Below are 18,769 nucleotides of genomic sequence, written 5' to 3' on the forward strand. Positions count from 1 at the left end.
TTTGTTCGTGTTTTAAACCCAGAGGGAATGATGGGATAGGAGGTCAAGGACGTGAATGCGAACTTGGCCTGAACCTCCAGTTAGTGTCTTAAATAACTTTCCAGGATAGATTATTGAAGAACCTGTTACTGTTGCAGACTGAATCTTGTAAGATACAACATAGTCCATTTGGAGTAGTCGTAGAAAACAGAGGGAGAATATTGCCAGCCATTTTCCAAATTCAGTCCTTCTGTCACACTTTTGCAAATTGTAATGCCCAAGGCTGAATGTCCGTGGAGTACCTTAATAACTCTGCAGTTTTCAAATTCCCATCTTGTTACACAGCATGTACAAGGATAGACAAAGGGTTGCCCATTTTAACTCTAGTTGCATAAAACAGTCGTTAGTGTCCTAGTCCTAACAATAACATCATCTTCTTTCAAGCAGGTGCATGTGTGCAACTGCCAACAATAAAATTGCCAATTGGAGGGACGTCATAGAAGTTACATTAATGACTAAATAGACAGTGCAGCTTTAATAACAATGGCGTGGCTCTGGAATACCTTGCTTCCCTCTTCCCAATGCAGTGAACCCCTGTCATTTTTGTAAACTTTGTTTTGGCGTATTGTCATGCCATATTGGGACATTTCAAGCAGTAAAAGTGATTCCTGACTGCTCTGCCTGGATGGGTGAGTGTACTCACTGGAATATCTGATAAAGACAGGGTTTGTTCTCTATCCTGTGCTTGTTCAGTTCCACTGCCTGAGATTTCCTTGGTCCTTTTTGGGGGGATGGATGTGTTGAGGGGTATCTGGTGGACTCCAGCTTTGTGTCAATGGATGGAAGGAAACTTTACTCCAGGGTAAGAATGCACAGTGAAAAATAGATTTTTTTTTTTTTTAATTCCCCCACCCTGTCACCAAACCCCACACTTAGTAGACTTAAGTTGCAGCAGCCTGTAGCTTCCACTGATAGCCTTATAATCCTGAGGCATAGAATATGCCCCTCTTGAGCAGGCTCACCCTCACAGTGAATGCCTGCCGAATAGGGTTTCCACTTCAATGACAGTACGGGCTTTAACTTAATGGGAAGATCATAGGAATTTCTAACAAATCACTGCATTACTAATATCGACATATGTTGGGATTCAGCTTTGTGTGGAAAGGAAGCTTTATTCACCTGGAAATAAGATTGTTTATATAGTGATTAATGAATGGACTGAGATATATTAATTCTGCAGTTACAAAAAAAATTACAGCTGATGTGGAGGTGACCAAATCAACTTTGATCTGTGTAGCCCGAGTAACAGTAGCAGTCTGTAAATTTTGCTCAGAAAGCAGAAATACTCAGAAGATAAACAACAGCAGCAGCAATTGTTAGTCTTCATATGCTGATGCTTCCATGAGCGCTTCTCAGCAGCTCTTTAAGCTCATTTATGTGCAGTGTGGTCATGCTCTCTAGGTACTTGCTAATACCAGCTTGCAGATGAATTATATTTAGATAGGTACTTGCATGGTGTATGAAACAAACCTCTACTTGGTACTGCTCAGTAAAGCTGGGGTTCTTTGAGGAGGATGCCGGTGGCACTCAGAAGCTGCAGGGATTCCTGGAAAAGTAATTTGTTTGAAAACAACATTTTTCATGAGGCATTCTAGTTGTTGGAGGGTTTTATGTTTTGTCTTTCACCGGGTTGTTTTGCGGGCCCAGGTTAGAAAACGAATGTGTAACAGGCTGTGCCTGCTCAACTGAGGGGCAGTGACATCTGGCAGAGAAGCAAGAATGAGGGTCAGGAGGAGGAGAGAGAAGCAACGGGATACAAGAAACCTTTAAAGCACCTCTGCTACTGAAGGATTTGTGTAGTGGAGCTACACTGAGATTATCCACTGCTGTTTGTTCACTGTGCAAGCAGGGCATGCTTCTGGTGAGGACCATAACAGCTGAAGGATTTAAACCATGACTTGGAAATCAACAGTATGGGGGTGGCTTTGTGACTGCCTACAGCTGATCTGGGACAGTTTTTCTCTTCCTTTTCCGTGCATTCTCACTCCTTTTTCTGTGCTGGCAGTAGTCCTCTCATGCTGTGTGGTGAACTGTGAAAACTAGCTGTGGAAGGGAAAAAAGTGCCAGCAGGAAAGAACAACTGAGGTGACGAGATTAAGGAAGGGACAGGACTGCCCGTTTTGATCGCAGCACTGATCTAAGTTGGTTTAACGTGGCCTTGAAACCACTCCCAAGAACATTGGAAAAACCCTTCTAAACATATTCCTTTGGATAAAGAGGACCCTTAAGGGAGGTTTAGGAAAACTGCCTGAGCAATGCAGGGAGGTTGACTGGCAGCTGATGAGCTATTGGCCCTGGTGAAGTATTCACTCCAGCTTCATTGTCAATGGGGTTTTAGCTGTCCTTTTGGCTGCACATGACGTTACAGTGAGGCAAAAGGCAAGCCAGCAGTATGTGACCTCAGGAGCTAGCTAAATTGTGCTAAATTATGCTACTAAGAAGAAAGGAGTGGCATTGCCACCTGAAAAGACGTGTGCATTTCTCCAGGTATCACAGGCTTGAAAAACATCCATCCCCTAGATATCCATTTAGTACTTACAAGCAGGGATGCTCTGTCTTGTCTTAGGTGTTTGACCCACAAAGTCAGAGTGAATCCCAGTGCAAACTCTCACTAGATCTTTCATTCTGAATTTGGTAAGTGGTTTATTTTATTTTGATGGACTTGCACCTTCTGTAGATCCTCACAGAGGTTATTTTCTCCCAACCAGTATCTACTAGGAATAGCTACTGTAATTTAAAGGAAAAATAAGGGAAGAAGTGTCAGTACTTAAATAGGCTTTGAAATCATTTACAGGAAACTGTTTTGTTTTTTTTTTTTTTTTTTCCCCCAGCTTCTCTTCCCTGTTTGAAAGAAAAGGTCATGTCTTAATGGAGCCAACAAACAGAATAAAATATTAATACATGATCATAGTAACATCATACAGGCTAATATTTGAAGTAGATTTCTTTTGAAACTGCTTTGGCAGAATTACTCTTATATTACTTGCTTTTCAGCCTTATTTCGCCCTTTTGCTAGTATCCACAGTCTTTTCCTTTTCATTCAGAAACAACAGGCATTTGAGGTGAACACTGAAATAGCCAGTCAGGAGGGTGGCTTGTTGAAATACTTGGTTTTGAGGCTGACTGTGGGGAGTCCTTCATGCCTCCTCACATTCCATACCTCTGGCAGAAGTTTCCATACAAAAAGCAGAGTTACCTGTAAGTCATGTATAGACCTGGCCAAATCTCTGGAGCATAAGGGCAGTAATGTGTCTGAGGTGGCTTTCCACAATCATCTGGTTGTCATTGTGCCAGTAGGATGAAAGGATGGTTAGGATGATTTTACGGGTGTTGGAGTTTATCCCATCACTTGACACTGCTTATGCACATCTTATTCCCATATCCACAAGGACAGAGATGACTTCAAAACAAGGGCATTCATGTGAGCTCATTTATATTTCTTTTGTAAAACATAAGAACCTCATTTCTTCCTTCCTTGAAAACATTGCCATTTTACACAGGCTCACAGGCTTTTTTAGCATCTCTTAAGTCTGGGGCACGGTTCTTCGTTGCATTTTTCACACACTTGGCTCCTTAACGCCAGCCAAAGAGGAGGGAGGAGAAGGGGCTGTGTTACATTAAGTACATTTAGAAGCTTTAGCATTGGTACTCATTCTGCTTAAGAGCTGTCCAGGTTCTATGCTGACGTGCATCAGCATTAAACTCTAAAATAAATTAATCTAATTTTGTACAGAGAAGGTTTACTAGATTTGCTTTAGGACTAGCAGTAGGTAAGCAAGATGAATGCCAATGTGCTGAGTATATTTACTAACAAAAAAGTAAATTCCACACTACCTTAACAGGTTCTGTGGATGTATTTTTACACATTCATTAGAGCTGACATGAGACCATCACAGGCAATAAACCCTGGCGCTTACTCCAGGCACCTTGTTTACAGAACTGTTTCTGGAAATGAGTTTTTCTGGAAAACACAGTATAGTCTAGGTAGCTGCTAGTACAGTTTTATAAGCAGGTGATTTCTCCTATTTTACTTGGATAGACCTTTCTGTGTTTTCAGAATCCAGACGAAGCATTTTATGGTGGAATTGGAGTCCCCATCAAGTTTCTGTGGCTTTTCAAGTTCCTTTGCATCTGCTGAACTATGATGGTTATCCACACACACACAACCATAGACTCCAACACACCAGAAATAATTGAATTTAGCATGGCTCGAAACAGAAAAGGGTTAATGTTAAAGACATTTCTTTTCTGTTTCCTTTGGCTGCTAAGAAGGGTGTGTGTAGACAGTTCAGCTGCTGAATGCTTATTTAGTTGGGAGCTCAGGTCTTCATTGAGTAATTTTCCTTCAGTGTTTTTTGTCAGGGGACGGAAAAAAACTTTTATAAACCTCACAGCAGTCACAAACTGGGAAATAAGAAACATTTTTCCTAATTGAGGCTGTACAGAAAAATAAAGTAGACTTAAGGGAGTACACAGTATAGAAGCTGTGTCCATAAGTTTCTTAAATAGCTGTAGCCTTAGTTTTGTGTTTACTTTTGGAGACAATACGCTCAGTATTGTGAACTCATCAGTAAAAATTTTATGTGTTGGCTTAGGGGGCAATGCAACTTTCCTTGTTTCAGTTAATTCTGTTAAGAAGTCAATTCAGTTAATAAGGTGCAGAAATCCAGCAGGTTCAGTTTTGAAGTACCAAAATATTCTGTTTGTTAGCTTCTTTAGTTGCTTGGGAACACTGCTGCCTATCAAATTGTCAAAAAAATCTTTGTTGAATACTTTAGTCTGTCATGGGTATCTCCTAACCATGCACTGTTACCAGTGCTTCTCTAATACACATAAAGGTGGTTCTAAAGTTTTATGTCTCTTGCCCAGTGTTGAAAACCAAGTTAGGCAAGACGTTCAGCTCATGTAAGCCATTGTGTCATTATTAGGGTAAATCATACTTTGTTGATTCATGTGGCCTGAAAATGCAGCTTGATGATTTCTGCATGGACTGTAACTTAATCAAATGCCTTCAATCACTTTCCACTGTAGATTTTGCTAGTTTTAAAAAATGTATTTTCAAATAATTTAGTGGCTGCAGAGGACCAAATATGTTCATCAGATGACGGATTTCAAAAACCTGGACAGAATTCTGAAGAAAGTGTGAGTGGAAACATTTATCTGCATTTCAGATCTCTTTAAAGAGTTTTTTTCTGTCTTCCTCAGCAATGAAATGTCCCACATATTTGACATATGATCACTGCCACAAAGCCTGCATAAAGCACTGTGAGAATAGTACCAAACTCAGTGTCTGCAAGGATTATCCCACAGAAGGCTGCTTCTGTCCAGACGGACAGGTGATTTTTAATGACAGCTGTGTTGATGAAGAAGTCTGCACACAATGCATCAGTGAAGATGGCACACACCATCAGGTAACAACTATATGCTTAGCAGCTTACCTTTGTGAGTGATTGGGGTTTGTACCTTTGCAAGTAAATCTGTCTTATAAGTCTGACTATTTTCCCCTTTGGATACTTTATTTTCTAGCTCAGTTCCTAATAACCGGCCGGCTGTCAGCCCCATGTAGCTCCCCTAGTGTGAAATTGGCTGGGACGGATATAAAATTCACAGCTGGGACTGTACGGACCCGGAAATGCATGACAAATTTGTGTGGAGGGAGGGCTAGAGGGAAGAGAGGAGGGAAGGCGCAAGTCAACATTTACCAAGATAAACACCTCCATTCAGCAGGCTTTTACCAGTAATGACAGTGTAGTCATAAATCTGGAACCCTTACTTAAAATGTATTGTATTGTCTTTGCAAAGCTTACTGAAAGATTTTTCAGTGGTTAGTGGGGAGCAGTGAGACCAAGCCGACCTTATGTCAAGTCATATTAGCCTACATCCTCTTTTTTTGATGAGAATTATGCCTTTGATGGAATTCATCATTTTAAATTTACTGAAAATCCACTTGCCTCAGCTAAATCAGACGTCTCTGTGGCAGAATGGGATTGGGAAGAGCTACGGTTACTGGGCGCCAGACTGCAGTGAAAGAGACTGTTGATTTCCCTTTTGGCATCACGCAGCGGGTGCGCAAGCTCCTCCCTGCATCCCCTGGTCCAAGTAACAGGGGTTGTTCCTCTTCACCCCCAGCTCCTCAACTCCTGGAGTTATCACCTAAGTCAGCCAGTCCTCTTAAATCTGCAGTTTTGTTATGGAACTTTAAGAAGAAGGGGCTTTAATTTCAGTATTTTATGGGCTTCAGATTCTTAATGAGATTTTTGGGTGGTCTTATACTCATCAAATTAAAGACATAATTGTTTTTGTAACATAGATCTTCTGTAAGTAACAGAAGTCTGTGTGTGTGTGGATAGTCTCTTCTTTAAGTAAAAAAGGTAGATTTAAAAAAGTAAATGAATGTATGTACTCTGAATAACTTAATTTTACACATGCATATTGAGACTCGCATTTCATACAGCAAGAAATGTGTTATAAGGAGTTACAGTTAAACTGAAAGGAAGAAAAGGCTGTTTGCGGCTGAAACATCTCTTTTAAATACTGTTTGCATTGATTAAGATAATGACAAAAGCATTTTTTCCACCCCTCGCACAGGACAGGCCCACGCGGGTCCGAGGATCCCGCTTTGCCAGGGCTTGTGCCTTAGTGCTGACCACTGGTACTGTCAAAGCACAGCACACTGGAAAAGTACTTGCTAAATATGATTTTGAGGGTTTCCTACTACTGGGCAAGGGGCTGGTATAGGCGTTAAGCCTATGGTGTACCCTCAGGTGTACATACCCTATGGATTTTGGCGGCGAGAGGGGAAATGTGTTCCTTCATTCCACAACTGCATTATCCAAATGATGTTTTTCAAAACAAAAGGTTAGAGTTTTCTCAAGGTTTGAGCACATGGACCTTCTACTGTCTTTTATTTTAAGCTTACAGCATCTCCATACATATGGCCATGGGTTTTTCCTTGTGTTCTGTTTTGCATCTTTGTTTTAAATACGCTATGGCTCAATTTGTAGTGCTTATAGAGTTGATAAAATGGAAAAAAACCACCACCAGTAATTTTTGTGGTAAAAGGAATAGAAAAAAATCTTGTTATATCTCTCTCAGGAAAAAATATCTTGCAATGTATATAATCACTGCCCTAAACACAGATCAATTGTGCCCAACTCTCTGTGACCCTGACAACTCCAGTTATTGTATTATCTTTCTATATGAAATGGTTATTACAAATGCAGATTAAAGTCTAGGATCTGTGTGCCTTAAATTCCTGAATCCTCAGGCTTTGCAGTGTATTTTTTATTTAAATAATTGTTCCAAGGCCTCATGGAGAAAAACTCAGCACACATCTTGGGAATAATGTCTGCAGTGATATTTGCTTGTTTCTGCTAAAGTTCTGAAATTCATGAGTTGTTGCATGCCCCTTAATGGGGTTTTAACTCTGAAAACCTCTCACCCGTACCCCAATGGCAAGGCTTAGATGCAGCTGCTGTGTGGATGGGGAGGTGGAGGGCAGGGGAGGATCAGCTCACACAGACGTTTTGCGTCTCCACCGTTGCAGGATTAGCTGTGTGAGCAATACAACAGGCAGTGCAAGTGGTGGTGGGTTATGATTTCCTTAACCCTCTTCTTTCCCTCTGGTGTTCATTCCTCTGCTCCTTTCTGCCCTGGATTGTGCTCAGGCTTACAGGATTGTCAGTACCAACGCTCATATAGAGCTCTACTAACACCATGCTGTGTCTTCTCATTTTTTCTGGTATTAAACTCCTTCTTACACTAAAGAAAACCTGTGTGAAAATCAAGGCTGCTGAAAATGTTAGAGCAAACGTGATTCTCTTTCTCTGTGTTTTGAAATGTCCGCCTGCATTTCACATCACCACCTGCATATGTAGGCATTTTCTATCAGCTGCCTTCTCAGCACTTTTTAACCCTGAGGCCATTGCACGCTCTGGCAGAGGGCTCCGAGTTGTTTTTCCAAGCCCTGAGATAATGTTCTTTACTAGCAATACGTCTGTGCAAGCTTTCTTTGACTAAAATAGATTTCCTATGGATTAACTGACCCTATGTGACTTGGTTCCTAAGCTTTGTTAAACCTCTGGTTGGCTTGTTCTAGCATGCCTGGTGTCTTATCCTTGCCATGCTGTCAACCTTTGAAAGTAATCTGTCTTTTCAGACTCCTGTGATGGCTTAAAATACATAGATATCGCTGGGTACAGGTGGCAGTATGCTTAGATATTTCCTTCCTTTCTTCTTCTTACCAAAAGTTGCAGTAGACTGTTATTTTTAAACAGCACTCCAGGGTTTTCTGGATGACACCTTTTCCCTTTGTGGCATCTTAACCTACTCTACATGTTCTCACCCAGAACCCGGATCGATTGTGCAAATTAACATTATTGTCCCACAGTGCATCTTTTCACTCTTACCTCCCTGTTCACATGGGTGTTAAATGTTGATAGCTATTTTTAGTTAACTACATCTTTAACATCAGTGATTCCCCTCTCTCTCATGAGAAGGAGCAGTTGTTGAATAATGATACACTTTACTGGCAGTTTCTGAACATGCTTATTACCTCCAGGTAATCACCACTGTGGTGGTTTAAGATTTGGGGTTGCTATAGTGCTTTTCCAGTCTTCAGTCCACTGGGAAATCAAGTGATGACACCCCACATATTCTTAATAAAAAATATGCAGTTTATTTCTCTGTGTTTAAGAACTACTAATTTGGGAAAGCAGCCACTTCTATATATTTCCCATAATACCGTTGTTTCCCTTATTACCACTGAACATCTAATCATGGTATGTAGTTGAACGAGTCCACTGTTACTCACAATAGCCTGAAATTGCATTTATAACATCTGAGCATTTTTCATGCTTAAAACAATAGTAATTCCTCATCCCATTCATGCATTCTTTACATCTTTTGCTAAGTTGGTAACTACAGTCATTTCAGAATTATGCATCTCCTTAGGTTTTTACTGTTAACAGAGCAACCAATCAATCCTGCATAGTCTCCTGTTTTTCCAAATCGCACACCCCCATCACTAACACACCAGTGACCAAGATATTTGATTTCTTTCTAACAATCTGGGGGTTTTTTTGTGTTTTTGTTTTTTTCATGCAGTACATGGAAACATGGATTCCCACCAACGAGCCTTGCAAGATCTGCGTGTGTCTTGATAACAAGAAAGTAAACTGCACGGTCCAACCTTGCCCTACTGCCAAATGTAAATTGGTTTAGCTCTAAGTATGATTAGACTTGAATTGATGTCTCTGCTAGCTAGTTTTCTAGTACTTATCCAAACTTGTTTTATGGATGTTTTCTTCTTACTCCAGCTGTTCAGTGTGGTCCTTGTGAAGTCCCTCGTCTGCGCAGGGACCCCAGCCAGTGCTGCCCTGAGTATGAGTGCGGTAGGTTCTCATAAACTGTTGGAATCTTCTTGGTCCCTATTTTTACCAGATGCTTCAAAGGTATACAATCCCTTTTTTTTTTATTTAATGCAATGCTACATTTTTGAAACCACTGGATGACTGTACAATCATCTGTGTGGAAAAATAAACAACTCCTGAGGATATGAGTCTCCATTCACTTCCAATTTGACTTTGTCTCTCTTTCTGTCAGAAATGAAGAAGGGAACGGAGCAATTTGGTTTTGTCTAAATGACAGTAGAATGGTCTTTTCTGAAGTATCTATTTTTGCATGGTCTGTAATTGCACATTAAATATAATATTAGAACCTTAATCCTCATAACCCAAGCTTGAACTGTTCCCTAAGCTATTCTGAAAACAAACGCTGACTTGCTGAACTCTAACTTACTTCATATTTTAGAATAGCAATTGAGTGTAGGGAAAAAAAGTTTAACGGGGACATGCATGCATGTGTGTGTGTTGAGGACTAACTAGTCAAGCCTGGTCTTAAACACTCTCAATTTCTCTTCATAGTCTGTGATCTGGTTTCCTGTAATTTGCCTCCTGTCCCTGTCTGTGAGTTTGGCCTGCAGCTTGCTCTGACCAACCCTGGAGAATGCAGACCGAATTACACATGTGGTAAGATATTTTTTTTTAGCAGGGAGTGACACTGGAACATTGCATTTCAGCAACGCTGACAACTTCCTTTAGACATTATTTTTTCCCTCTGAAAGGTTTAATTTTGGAGCCCAATGGACATGTAATGATTTCACAGACTTGGAAGAAGGGTATTGTTGTCACTTTCTGAGTACACTTTTGAATTAAGGAAAAGAGAAACACTTTTGGACGTGTGTACTCTGACCCTTATGCTTATTTTATAAATCTTTTGATTGTATATGACACAAGACTTTTTCGCAGGGTAAGAGCTTTTCCCGAACCTGCAGCTCAATCCTTGACCTGGGTCTTTTATATCTGCATTACTTCTTAGTCTTTGAATAGATTTGTGACAGTTTGCAGTAGCAATTAGTGTCTTGCTGCCAGAGAACTGTCTTGTCTACTCTCAGCACTCTGCAATGCCCTGTCCTTGATGTGATTTTTTCTGCTAGCGTGTAACAGAGAAGCGTGCAGCTTAATTCAACGACCTTCCTGCCCACCGCATCGAGAGCTGACTGTTAAGAAAACCGAGTGCTGTGATAAATATGAGTGTACCTGCAGCTGTACAAACTCAACAGAGAGCTGCCCTCTGGGATATCTATCCAGATCTCTCACCAATGACTGCGGCTGCGTATCTACCACCTGCGTTCCAGGCAGGGTAAGAGGAATGAAGTGCCATTTCCATGGATGAGAGTGTCTTTATACGTGGAGTGATAGCACCAAAATAAGCGGGTAGCTAGGTGTTAACAAACCCCCAGTGAGACTACTGGATCGCGATGCCAGGGCATTTTTACTTTAAATGTGTCTGAGAGAAAGACACTGTTGCATCAGACTCTTGCTTGTTTTATTACAGACATTTATTCTGACATAACCAACCCATTTTTTGTGCCTTTGAGATAATCAGATTTTATATTTTTATATATATATAAAGCAAAAACATTTGAAACTTCAGGATCATTCAAGCATTAGGAATTTCAGATGAATTTTTAAATTTTTAATTTGTTTCTGGATAGCAGAGATACATGCTTTTGGGTCAGTAGAGTTACTATATATTCTTTCAATCCTATACTAACTTTATTGAAATATTTGGGACACCTTAGACCTAAGTGTGCCCCTTGATTACCTTTGCCTCTGCCTGAGGTGGCATTGTAGCTTATATGAAATATATTGCCACTTTAAATTTTTGCCAAATTAATACCTGACTCTGTCAAAGCTTCACCAGCACATATTTTTCCTTATTTTGCCAACCTTTTATTAAGTACTTATATTATCTTAACCTTCAAGATGAGGCTGCTTAGAGGAGAGGTTGCAGGGCGATGTAACCTTTTCATTTAAGCAACCTTACCTAACAACTTAACATAGGGTTACACTGTCTTTCAGCTCAGGAGATCTAGCCTTTATTTTCTGTTGCTAAGTAGTTCATGACCTTGCATAAGTCATTTTATGTCTCTGTGACGTACTTGCCATACCTATAAAAATAAATAATGTTCATCTCTTTAATAACATGCTGTAAAACTTTCTATTAGTAAGTGCAATATAAGAGGTAGAACTACTTCTGTGGTAGCTGTGATGGCCTAAGGTTACAAGAGGATGAATGCTTGTAGCTCAAAGTCGGGTCTTTTCAGATCAGCTGATTTAGCTGGAAGAAGTTTTGTGTGCACGGCTCCTTCTACAGGATTCACTGTTTATTATCTCTAAATATTCAGTCCCATTATACTTCCAGGGAAACTGAGTCAGACCCTGGGCAATTCCACCAGATAAGATTCTCCAATTTATTCTTTATGAAACAGCATCTTTGGTTGCACTTATTTTCCTTTCATCAATAGAGTGGCCACAATTTTAAGACCTGTAGCATTTCTACTGGGTTTAAAATATTCCATAAAATTGATGGTAGATTTCACATCTTAAAAAGCAGCCTTTTGGAGCCAGCAGTGTGCCCTTACAGCAGCGGTGAGCTCTTTCAGGTATTAATTGTTGCATTCAATAGGTTTGTGTGCACAACAACATCGTCTACTCCGTTGGGACAACCTGGGAAGATGGTTGCAGAGAATGCTCTTGCACTAGTATGAGGGATGATATTACAGGACTTCAGATGATGGAGTGTCATGACAAAGCATGTAACACGTTCTGCTCTCGGGTGAGTAACATTTAAACCAATGCATTAGCCAGCAGAGCCCTGATGGGGATCTGAACTGATTACTTTTAAACCTGTGTGTTTAGAGAAACCAGAGAAAAATAGAAAATAAGTGTTGTAGCAACGAATTATCTTGGGAACAGAGTCTAAGAGGGCTTGAGCATTACTTACTTTATTTTAGGGTTATTGTTTTAGGATCATATCCTGCTGCTAAGGAAATCAGTGACAAGTTTATTTTATATTTTATATTTCAATAAAAGGAGAACTGCATCCTGAAGTGTCTCCCATTTGCACTTGCACTTTACCACTTCCACAATAAGTAGTCATGATGTCTGAAGTTCAATTTCAAATGACTTTGTTATAGCTGAAGTTCACTTTCTGAAGAGAACATTTCAGATGTGTCTATTGCACAGCTCTGCCCATTATATCAGTAATAACACTACATGCTGTGGCCTTTATTATGCTCAGACATCTGCTACATGCTATAAAATTATGTAGTCTACTTTTGGAAGCCCACAAAGGAAGTATAAGGTGCTTTGTTATATTGACATAGCTGGTCGACAGGAGGAGACAGATACTTGGTACAAAAAGGTGGTAGAAGAATTCTAGAAGGGTCAAAGGTTAAAAGTCAGCAGCACTTGGCAGTGTCATAGATCAGACGACTTTGACCAAAACGTGATTTGTGCAAGCAAATGGTCAAAATGGTTTTTATTCTTCCTTTAAACTACCCAATTTACATCCCTAACATTCATCACCTTAACATAATGTGGAGAATAAGGAAGTAAAAAAAATCACTGTAAAATTAAATGTGATGCCCTAGAGTTTCATGTATGCTCTGGTATCTAGCACCTTGTATCCATAATTCCGGAGCGTTCCCATGTCTTTGCTTCATGAGGTTAACATGGACGGGTCAGTCAGTGAGGACAGTGGAAATGCACAGCTTGGGTCTGCAGAAGAAGGCAGAACAGGTTGTTGAGCCCAGCCAAGTGCTGACAACCTCCACCCCTTACCAACTGCTGCGTGACCAGAGAAGTTGTGTGGCAAATGTCAGATCCTACCTTTCTGTAAAGCCTTCAGCATACACATGGATTAATTAAGATTGTTCTTGATAGTATTGGTTGTTTCCATTCAGGAAAAGACATATCTGACTTGAAGCAGCTCCTCCTTAGTCCATGGTCTGGTGTGTTCACAATCTGCAAGTTCAGTAAACTGTGCGGGGTCCGTGTGGAGCAACTACGTGTGTCTGGGATTCAGAATATTCTCTGCAGGTCTTTTGCTGACCCAGGGTTTTCCCCATGGCTTTGTTCTTCCCTGAACCGTGAAGTGAAACCCAGAAGAAGCTAATTTGGGTTTTTTCCTCAGTGCAGAACAAAGATGAGCTGGTTAATGCTTTTCAGACCTCCAAGTTGCTTTTTAAATGTTTATATTGGGCTATATATTACGTTAGCCCACACAAAATTCAAACAGTTGACCAAGCAGTAAGTGTTTCCAAATGTGTGTTGTAACGTTGGTGCTTTCAGTAGCTGATTAAAGTCTGCGTGTTGGCTTGTGACTCAAGACACTGCCGTGGTGTCATTACAGGTAACCAGCTGGAATTTGTCAGTGGAAAATGCAGAGGAGGGCACACTACAGCAATAACTGCAGAACCCTTTATCTAAGAGGGACAGGTGCTGCTTCTGTGCTGACTGGGATGCTACTGTGATGTTCGGGGGTTTCTAGTGCTGCATGTGAGACAAGATTCACTTGATTTTTTTTCTGCTCCAGGAGTAGGTTTTTCTCTTCTTGCTGGAAATACAGTGAATCTCTAAACAAATATGGCATGCACATTCCCTTCCTCTGCCCAGTCTCCAAATCCTTGCAGACTGTTTTCTACTACTCTTTCTAAACCTTTTAAGCATTTTTGCTTTTTTTTTTTTTTTTGAATGGGTCCCATTTTTCCAGTTGCATTCAGAGCAGAGGCTAAGACATATATCAGCACATGATATCTCTTCTTTCTCCTGACTTTTTTTCAGTTACATTTGGAAGAAAGCTCTTCATTAGCAAACCTTGTATATGCAGTTATGAGAAGTTAGAGATGTTCTTTTTGCTTTTGGAAAGACATCATTAATAATGTGTCTGGGAGTCAAAGACTGACCTTGGGCATAGAGCATGTATGTGCAGCACCTCACAGCTGAGTTAACATTCTTGTAGAAACCCTTCATTATCTGGCTTGTTTTAAATTCTCACTTGAATTTACACTAATATGTATTTTAAAACAGTTAATCATGCATTGAAATGTGACTGTGAACATTTCAGTTAAGCAAACCAATATCTGAAAGGCAATTCTCTTCTCTGAATTCTATTAACCTAATTGTGCCTTGGTTTTCAAAGAATTTCAAATGTCTTAATACCACTATATTTCAATATCATTTAACTTACAGCCCCTGTATCAGAACAAGGCTGGACAGCATATATGTATGTGCACTTGAGAAGATGTGAACAAAATATAAATATTCTTTGAATAATATTTTCCTCAGCTGTGTCTTAAATTCCCTAGGAACAGAATGAAAACATTGTAAAAAAACCCCAAACCAAACTAGTGCTCTTTCTGCAAAATGTAGGGTTTGGTGAGAAAGCTTGAGGATGCCCAATGCAGTGAAAACCATGAGAGCAGATGTGAGAGCTTTTCAGCTGTTGCAAGAGGATGAATCCCTTTGATTTCCATCTGTAGAAGGGACTTGTTTCTAGTATGCCAGTTATTATGAAACATTACATCCAAAGTATCTGGCTATGTTTTGGCTCATAGCCATAACATTATCAATAATTTGTTATTCTAACAAGGTGTCATTAATGCAGAGCTACAGTTTCTTGACAAATCACCCTTAAGCATTGCAGTGTCAAAAAGCTTTTTTTAAAACAAACAGCAAGCCTTGGTGGAAGCCATGCCAGTTCCTTTTGGGAATCTGCCAGTTCTTTTGCTCCTTTAATGATTATCAAAGGTGTACTACCAAAACTGTAGCTGTTTGAGAACCTGAATAGCTCAGATTTTCTTTTTTTCCGTTGCTTATTCCTGATTCAGTGGATATACATATCAAGGACAGCGGAAGCTCTGTAATCCAGTTTGAATTGGCCTTAAATTCTCAGTTCAGATCAGATGGCATTGAAAGCTGTATTGACATTGAACACATATTTTAATCATGAATCATTACTAAGATGATGTTCAAACTCTCTGCCGCTCATGGCTACTAATTCCATTGCCAGGTCTTAGAGCTGTACAGTATCATTGTTAACTGTGTCATCTGACTTCTGCGAAAACAGCTTAAAACTTTTTATCTAGCTACACAAAAAGAGAAAAAAAACCATAACACTTGTGCTAGCTCCTTCACCCTGATGGACGATCAGTGCTGCTGTTCTCCCGAGCATGACAAAATCAAACTCAAATCCTATCTGTAGTTTTAGAGTGTAAAGAAATGCTATGTGGAAAAAGAGTGGATGTTTCATTTAAATGAACCAATCCCACAGTTCTCTGAGGAGGTTAACAGCAAATACAGACTTCGTGCTTGCAAACCAAATGTGGGTTTTACTTCATTATATGTTATAGTCGCCTCAATTTTTCTGTCCTCTTCTATCTTTCTCACCAAAGTTTTGAGAAAGCAAGCAGATAATTGCTGCAATTATTGCATGTGCCACAAGGAGGAGTGGTGTCTCCCTCCTGGAGCTTCTTCAGAAATTATTTATCTGAGAGTACATCAGACTACATCCCTTCAGAGAATCATGGTGATAAAATGAATAGCAGCTTTCAAAACACCTTAAAATCACTAGTATACTAATGTGAAGGGAGCACTTGCTTAATTTCTGTCAACGTTCTTGGACTTAGGTACTTTGTAAATGATATAAAAGAGTGTGGTTTAAAGTATTGGATAATTTAAAAGTTTTAAATGATTATGAGAAGAATGAAGCATAATTTTCTGGGATAAGTGTTTAAGACAAAGCCATTTGGCTAAGTGTGTGTAAATTAATTAGGTTAGATTTTCCAGCCTCTTGATTAATGAAATTAAAATAAATAACATTTGCACCCTACGTGCAAAGGCATAGTGAATGATGGTTGCAGTAGATGCTGACTACCAAAGCTATGGGTTTAATCTCCATTATTTCAAACGGATATTTTCCTTTGAATTAGCGTGTAAGGCAAGGTAGTAGATAGCTTAATAGTGTACATCAAAGAGGTAAAAGGAAGACTGTTGTTTGAATATTAGATGTGCAGCATCTCATTTAAAAACTCTGAAAGTCTTGTTGGGAGGTGATTTCAAACATCCTGCTTGCATTTTAAAGCATAACTTATTATGGAAATTAGGAAAGGATACCTTAATATTCTAGAGACTTGCAAACAGAGAATTAACTTCTCACCTGGGGTAAAAGAGTGCAGCTCCAGAGAAATCTCTAGAATTGTGCTGATTCATTGCCACTGAAGATTTTGCTTTCAGCATTTCAAGTTGATTTATATCCATGCTACTGGGTTTTTCTTGGTCTACTGTTGCCATTCTCACTCTCTTTGGTTCTTCCAACCCTCTCTAGCTACTCAATATCTAAAAGGCAAATACTGGAGCCTTCTTAAAAATTCTGCACTGAGGAATAATCTCTGTTCTTTCTTTCCTGCCTTGTTGCCAAAAGCAGCTTACAAGAGTTTTCTGGCCAAAACCTTAGCACCTGTGAAAAGATGAGCTGAGTATCTTGAGCAACACTAGAAGAAAAGAGGGAATGCACAAATATGCCAAGCCACAGACTCTGCGGATCCCTCCCGTAGCCTTGAGTAGGTGATGTACTCTGCACTGGTGAGGCCACACCTGGAGTGTTGTGTCCAGTTTTGGGCACCTCAATACGAGAGAGATCTCGAGGTGCTGGAGCGAGTGCAGAGGAGGGCAACGAGGCTGGGGAAGGGTCTGGAGAATAAATCCTGTGAGGAGCGATTGAAGGAGCTGGGACTGTTTAGTGTGAGGAGGAGAAGGCTGAGGGGAGACCTCATCACTCTCTACAGCTCCCTGAAAGGACATTGTAGAGAGGTTGGTGCTGGTCTCTTCTCACAGGTGATTAGTGACAGAACAAGAGGGAATGGCTTTAAACTGCAACAGGGGAGGTTCAGACTGGACATTAGGGAAAAATGTTTCACAGAAAGAGTGGTCAGAGAGTGGAATAGGCTGCCCAGGGAGGGGGTGGGGTCCCCATCCCTGGGTGTGTTTAAGGGTTGTTTGGATGAGCTGTTGGGGGATGTGGTGTAGGGGAGAACTTTGTAGAGTCGGGCTGAGGGTTGGACTCGATGACCCCAAGGGTCTTTTCCAACCTGAATGATTCTGTGATTCTGAAACCAAAATGTGTGTTCTATGAATGTTACAGAATTATTCTGCATTCCTCTTTTGTTTGTTGCAAGCCAAGCTCCAGTTCAAAAAAGCACAAAATTCCCCCCATCCCCCAACACAGCATATCTTATTCCGTATGCTTTCACCCTCCGCGGGGGAGATCAGCTTTATCTCTGTGTTTGATAAAACAGCCTGATCTGGCAGCATAACTGCACACTTGTCAGGTTCTCCGTCGCAGCTGCTGGTTATCGCTCCCGTGCACCTGTCTGAATGCGAGGAGTGCCTCGTGTTGCCTCATCCCTCACCCTCTGGGGCAGGGTGATTTTTTGGTTTGTTTTTTTTTTTTTAGTCCTGTAGACTGTGATTTGCCTCTCAGTGTGACAGACGGTCAGACACCTACCGAGGGCTTCTTCTGAATTTTAATTGCTTGTTTGAAGTTTGAACTCTGTGTTAAAAAAAAAGGCAGAAGGCGTAATAAAGCAGCAGATCCAGTCCAGAAAAAGCAGGGGATGAGCAAAATACTTACTGTAAGTGGATCCTTGAACAAACCATGGGAAACACTGGCATCCCTATGTGCTAATGTCTATACGCCTGCAAAAGAAAAATAATGAAGGAAGAGATGGATATTGCTTACTCTGCCTCGTTCAGTCCAACAACCTTCAACAGCACAGTATCTGAGACTTGTCAGATGTTCATGTTCAAAGGCTGTGCAGCTCAGGAATAATTCTGGTAGTGTGCACTCTGTACATAAGTCATCTAACTGGAAAAAAACCCAAACAATCCCACAATAAAAAAACCACCTCAAAATGCACAATACATTTTTGTTTTCTTAGACGTAACCTTAAACATTGATACCTTTAGAATTAAACATAACGTAAACCTTTCTTTATTCCCATGGACCTAAATTCCCCATGGTGTGAAGTACATAAAGTGGAGTTTTCTGATGGTGAAATATTTCTCATGCTGTGGAGGATCTGTCACAACGGGGATTCACTGTCCACCTACTCCTTAAGTACAGATGGATGCTCTGCTTTCTGAGGAGCTTGTAGACTGAGACTTTGAAGAAGACTTTGTCTTCTGAGAGGTTCGTAGTCTGTGGTGGTTTAGGGGCTGTGTTAGGAGAAGTTCAGCAGGTGCTGAGGTTGGCAGCTGTGATCTCCTGTGTTTCTCCCCCTTAGGAGTCAGAGCCCCCAGACTTTGAACACCTCGAGCACCAAAAG

At 40.4% G+C, this 18,769-nt stretch overlaps 1 protein-coding gene across 1 annotated transcript in view; it reads left to right on the forward strand.

Annotated features, from left to right (window-relative positions):
• Positions 1 to 18,769, forward strand: part of VWF (von Willebrand factor) — a 146,861-nt gene that overhangs the window by 104,294 nt on the left and 23,798 nt on the right. Inside the window, exons 38-43 of the mRNA XM_074825700.1 lie at positions 5,245 to 5,450; positions 9,145 to 9,247; positions 9,357 to 9,431; positions 9,963 to 10,067; positions 10,535 to 10,740; positions 12,070 to 12,219. Coding sequence (XP_074681801.1) covers positions 5,245 to 5,450; positions 9,145 to 9,247; positions 9,357 to 9,431; positions 9,963 to 10,067; positions 10,535 to 10,740; positions 12,070 to 12,219 — 845 coding nt within the window. The remainder of the gene's footprint in view (positions 1 to 5,244; positions 5,451 to 9,144; positions 9,248 to 9,356; positions 9,432 to 9,962; positions 10,068 to 10,534; positions 10,741 to 12,069; positions 12,220 to 18,769) is intronic.

The sequence above is a fragment of the Strix aluco genome, chromosome 5 (assembly GCF_031877795.1).
Source record: "Strix aluco isolate bStrAlu1 chromosome 5, bStrAlu1.hap1, whole genome shotgun sequence".
Lineage (NCBI taxonomy): Eukaryota > Metazoa > Chordata > Aves > Strigiformes > Strigidae > Strix > Strix aluco.